The sequence below is a fragment of the Zingiber officinale genome, unplaced genomic scaffold (assembly GCF_018446385.1).
Source record: "Zingiber officinale cultivar Zhangliang unplaced genomic scaffold, Zo_v1.1 ctg209, whole genome shotgun sequence".
Taxonomy (NCBI): Eukaryota; Viridiplantae; Streptophyta; class Magnoliopsida; order Zingiberales; family Zingiberaceae; genus Zingiber; species Zingiber officinale.
The window spans coordinates 91,995-96,030 of record NW_024589891.1 but is presented as its reverse complement, the minus strand read 5'-3'; the positions used below and the strand labels follow the sequence as shown (position 1 = coordinate 96,030).

At 39.1% G+C, this 4,036-nt stretch overlaps 1 protein-coding gene across 1 annotated transcript; it reads right to left on the bottom strand.

Annotated features, from left to right (window-relative positions):
- Window positions 1-1,382: 1,382 nt before the first annotated feature.
- On the bottom strand, window positions 1,383-3,751 carry LOC122036784 (TBC1 domain family member 2A-like). Its single transcript, XM_042596193.1, has 8 exons — window positions 3,509-3,751; window positions 2,754-3,320; window positions 2,554-2,670; window positions 2,298-2,476; window positions 2,102-2,195; window positions 1,869-1,946; window positions 1,665-1,766; window positions 1,383-1,588 (listed from the first exon to the last, which is right to left on the bottom strand). The coding sequence occupies exons 1-8, from the start codon at window positions 3,749-3,751 to the stop codon at window positions 1,457-1,459; spliced, it is 1,512 nt and encodes a 503-aa protein (XP_042452127.1). The 3' UTR covers window positions 1,383-1,456.
- Between the last annotated feature and the right edge of the window lie 285 nt (window positions 3,752-4,036).

Genomic DNA, 4,036 nt, shown 5'->3' with positions numbered 1-4,036 from the left:
AAGCCCGATCGGCAGTTGGCATCCACTCGGCCAACTTTGGTAAGCCCTTCAATTTCCTAAGGTTGACCATCTTGACTTTGACCTCCACATCTACCTCTGACTCATCCTTGGTATGCCCCTTTTATCACCACATCACTATATATATAGAGAGAGAGTAATTTTGACAAATCTAAAAAAAATCTTTTGATATAATAGAATTGACACAAGACATAATTGCGATTAATCCGGAGGCTTATTTTTAGTGGGGAATTTCAAAGAAGATAAAAAAAATCATCAACACACAAAAATACCGTCTCCAAGTTTAACTTAATAAAATCGATTCAAAATAAAAGGTTATATCATAACATCAATAAAATTCTAATATCCACATCAGTTTCCTTATCACTATATCTAAAATTTAAGGTAAACAACTCACTTTATTAAATTTAGATAACCATTTTTCACTATACATTATATCAACTATCCTAAAATTTTCATTATCTTTAATTTCTTATTATTTTCTTCTCTTTCTTCTATTTTTTATTATTATATTTAAAGAATGAGTAGAAGGAAAGAGAATTAGTGAAAGATGAGAGATTGAAAAGAAATATTATTATATATTTAGGGTAGAGATTTGATTTCCTAAATTTAGATAATCACTATTCATCAAATCTAAATTTAAGGAATAAATAAGGTAGCTGATGCAAAGACTTTTTAGCTACTCTATCTAAAATTTAGGGTAAAATTCTTAGATAGGGTAACTAATATGGATGCTCTAACAATGCAAAAAGAATGTAAAAAGATAAAAATACCCTAAAATAATGATAAAAATTATTCCAAATCTTCAAAAAAAAAAAAACTTTAAATGATATATTTTTAACCTAAGATTGAGTCGTTATGTGGCATATCCGACAACCATTATAAATCTCTAAATGAATTTCAATTTAATATATTAAAAGTCATATTATTCAATTCAAATCAAAAAATTAGGATATCTCATAGTTCGGACCCTCCTACATGAGGTATTTTATGTGTAACAATTTTAATCAAGCAAAAGCAATTTTATCTTATATTGTAACAGTGTTAGCTAAAACTGCTATATAATAATATTGAAATAAGGATATTTTTGAAATAAAAATTAGATAGGGGACTATTTTGATTTTTTTTTTACTCTTATTTCTTCAATTCTAATTTATTAAATATCTTTTTGCTACCCTAAGATTTTTAAGGCCAAAGTTTTCACATATTGAAACTTTGATCTCTCATAACACACCAACTTAAATGAGAAGTTAATTTTCTTTCATTCACAATGGAAAGAACTTTTTACATCATCATCTACTACAAGGTAAAAGCTAAAGGGAAGGAAATTGTCCAAATCCCAAATCACAAAATCTATGGCTTATGAACTCTTTTGGTCTTTGCAAATTGGGATAGATCTTTGTTGTACCATCTCCACATTTGCAAAAAAAATAGGTAACTATTGATTTGTCTTCAACATATTGAGTCGCCGCAGCCTTTGGTGAAGCTCAGCCATGACCGCCGGCTCTTGTTTCTTCCTTTCCTTTGTGATTGTGTTAGTAGTCATAGAACCAATTTTGTCGAAAGCAACCTATAGGCGAAACGAAAAGAATCAGCAAGTGCTTCATCTATCGATATAAACGAATCTTATACTAATGACTTCTTACCCTAAGCAATTCGTCAGGGTCATACAAATGATGGATGGTTCTTTGCAGAATATGAATGACTTCTCCGATTTGGTTTGCATTTAATATTTCTTCTTCGTTCATCTGCAACCACATCGAAAATGGTCATAAACAAGCCCATGGTTATCGCATAGCCATGCTCTTTTGCAATGTTTCTTCTATCGAAAGTATGGTGTAGTGGTGTACCTTAAAGATAGCCAATGCGACATGGAAAAGAACCTTGGCACCCTCCTTGAATAGAACATCCCATACCCGCAAAGTCGTCTAAAAAAACTTGTAAAGTTCAGATACACCAAAAGATCTAACAATTTGAACACTAGAGGTTGGCCTAATGGCCATAGATTTACGATTTACGATTACGAATTGTGGATATCGATCTGAAATTGTGTGATAGAATGTTTGCTCGAAATTTACTTTACCTCCGAAGGTAATCTCTTCGCGAAGAGGCATAGGAACCACTCAGTGGCCACAAGCGAGACATCGAACCCGATAGCATTCAAATGAACAGAAATCCTGAAAGTTTAAGCAAACTCAACTCCTGTAAAAGTTCCTAAAAAGGAAAATAAGTAACATGCAATTCAAATTGGCGACGAAAAGGTTGAAGAAAACAATAACCTAGGGCATTTCTTTGCTAGAAGATCTCTGAAAACCCGTTGCTCGACATGGCAGCCCGAAAGGTTGCCGGTGTAGCAGTCGCGAACAAGGACATTTTCGAGGAGGACAGCGAGCATCCAAAAGGCATCCTCCTCAGTGTTCATCACTAGAAGCAGCAGGGCAGCCACATAATTCAGACCCTGGACAGTCATTCAAAGTTACCAAAGATCCATGAGAAATTGTACACAAAGCATTGGAATAACTAGATCTCATCTACCTGGCAATAACCAACATCCGAATCTCTGAAAGAGTACCCGACAAGAACCCGGCGAAGAGATGCCTGACCTTCGAGGCTGTCCAGCCATGGATGATTAGGAAATGTTCTTGGAAGATCCTGCATACATTCCAAAGCAATGATCATGAACTAGAATATGAAATGCCACTGATCTTTCCAACTATTTAAGATCGATTTTGTACGTGATCGATTTGTCGTGTGGCCGGTGTGACCTTCCCCTGCGTCGCCCTGATCAGGTCATCGTAGTAGCTCTCCGGCACGGTGGAGCGCTTCTTGGCGGCGCCGGAGACCCAAAGCCACAAGTTGGGACGCAGCCCTGGCGGTATCCCCTTCCTGATGAGCCTGTTCAGGGTGATGGCGTTGGCGAGCTTGGAGAGCCCCAGCGAAGAAACCCTAATGCCGTCGGCGCTCCACGAGATCTGGGGCTGGAACAGGTACCAGTTCACCCCTTTGCTCGCCTCCAGCTCCCACCAGATCCGGTCCTGCCGCCGCACCCTCTCCCTCACCTCGTTCAGCACGTTGGCGTCGTCGATGTTGCCCTCCGCCGTGAAGCCGTACAGGTCCTCGAACTTCACCGGGAAGCTGGCCTTGGGGATCGAGGAGGTGATCGAGATGGCGTCGCCGTGAGCGTGAGCGATCGAGGTTATCCAGTAGGGTTTCCCAGGCTGCGTCGAGTAGCGAATGCCTGCGAAATCGGACGAAAGATCACATTTTTGCGGCGGGAACAGCAAGACTCTGCTCGAATTTACCTGGAGATTGAAAGGACTTGTTCATCGTGGAGAAAAAAAGTTGGGATTTTGGAGATCGGTTCGGGGGGATTGGATGATTCGGAGTTCAAAGATTGCAACTTTATGGGAAGAAAAGCTTCGGCGATCGATCCTATTCAAGGACTAGTTTGTTACGCGGCAAGCCAGAGAAGCCATGAGAGGCGACAAACGGCAACCTTTTTTGCGAGCTGTGAGATCGGCAAAAGCTTGGATTTTGAAGGTGGATGTTCCAATGCAGGAGGAGGGAAATTATGCGGTTGGAGTTCAAATGCCGGCGATTGATACGACCGCACGCCCATATTGATGACCTGGGCAGCTAGGAGATCTTGTCGGGTGAAATCTAAATTTGGATTCCCGGTCCACGTCAGGTCAACAACAGGAGCGAAAGTACGAGAATGGCCCTTCTTGCCCATTTTAGGGAATGAGAATTCCTTGCTGTCGCAGGTCCACAATTAGATTTTCCTAAGAAATGTACGAGAGGCAAACCTACGTAGCGTTGACATAATCCGTACTAAAATTGGGGGACAGCCAATTCAATGGGTTAAATAGCAAATCAATTGGTTGCATAAACGACAATTGTCAAGTAATTTGAAATTTTCAAATTATATTTATGCAGTAATTTACCAAGGGTATATGTAAATTTTTGAATTGATAAGTATACTATTTTAATATTTATCAAAGTGCACAAATTTATTCAA

Excerpts from the sequence above, each read along its gene's own strand:
- LOC122036784 (XM_042596193.1), bottom strand. The coding sequence starts at position 3,751 with ATGGGCAAGAAGGGCCATTCTCGTACTTTCGCTCCTGTTGTTGACCTG. Across the intron at positions 2,671-2,753 it reads CCACACGACAAATCGATCAC|GATCTTCCAAGAACATTTCC; the intron begins GTACAAAATCGA and ends GAATGTATGCAG. Across the intron at positions 1,947-2,101 it reads CGAAGAGATTACCTTCGGAG|ACGACTTTGCGGGTATGGGA; the intron begins GTAAAGTAAATT and ends AAGTTTTTTTAG.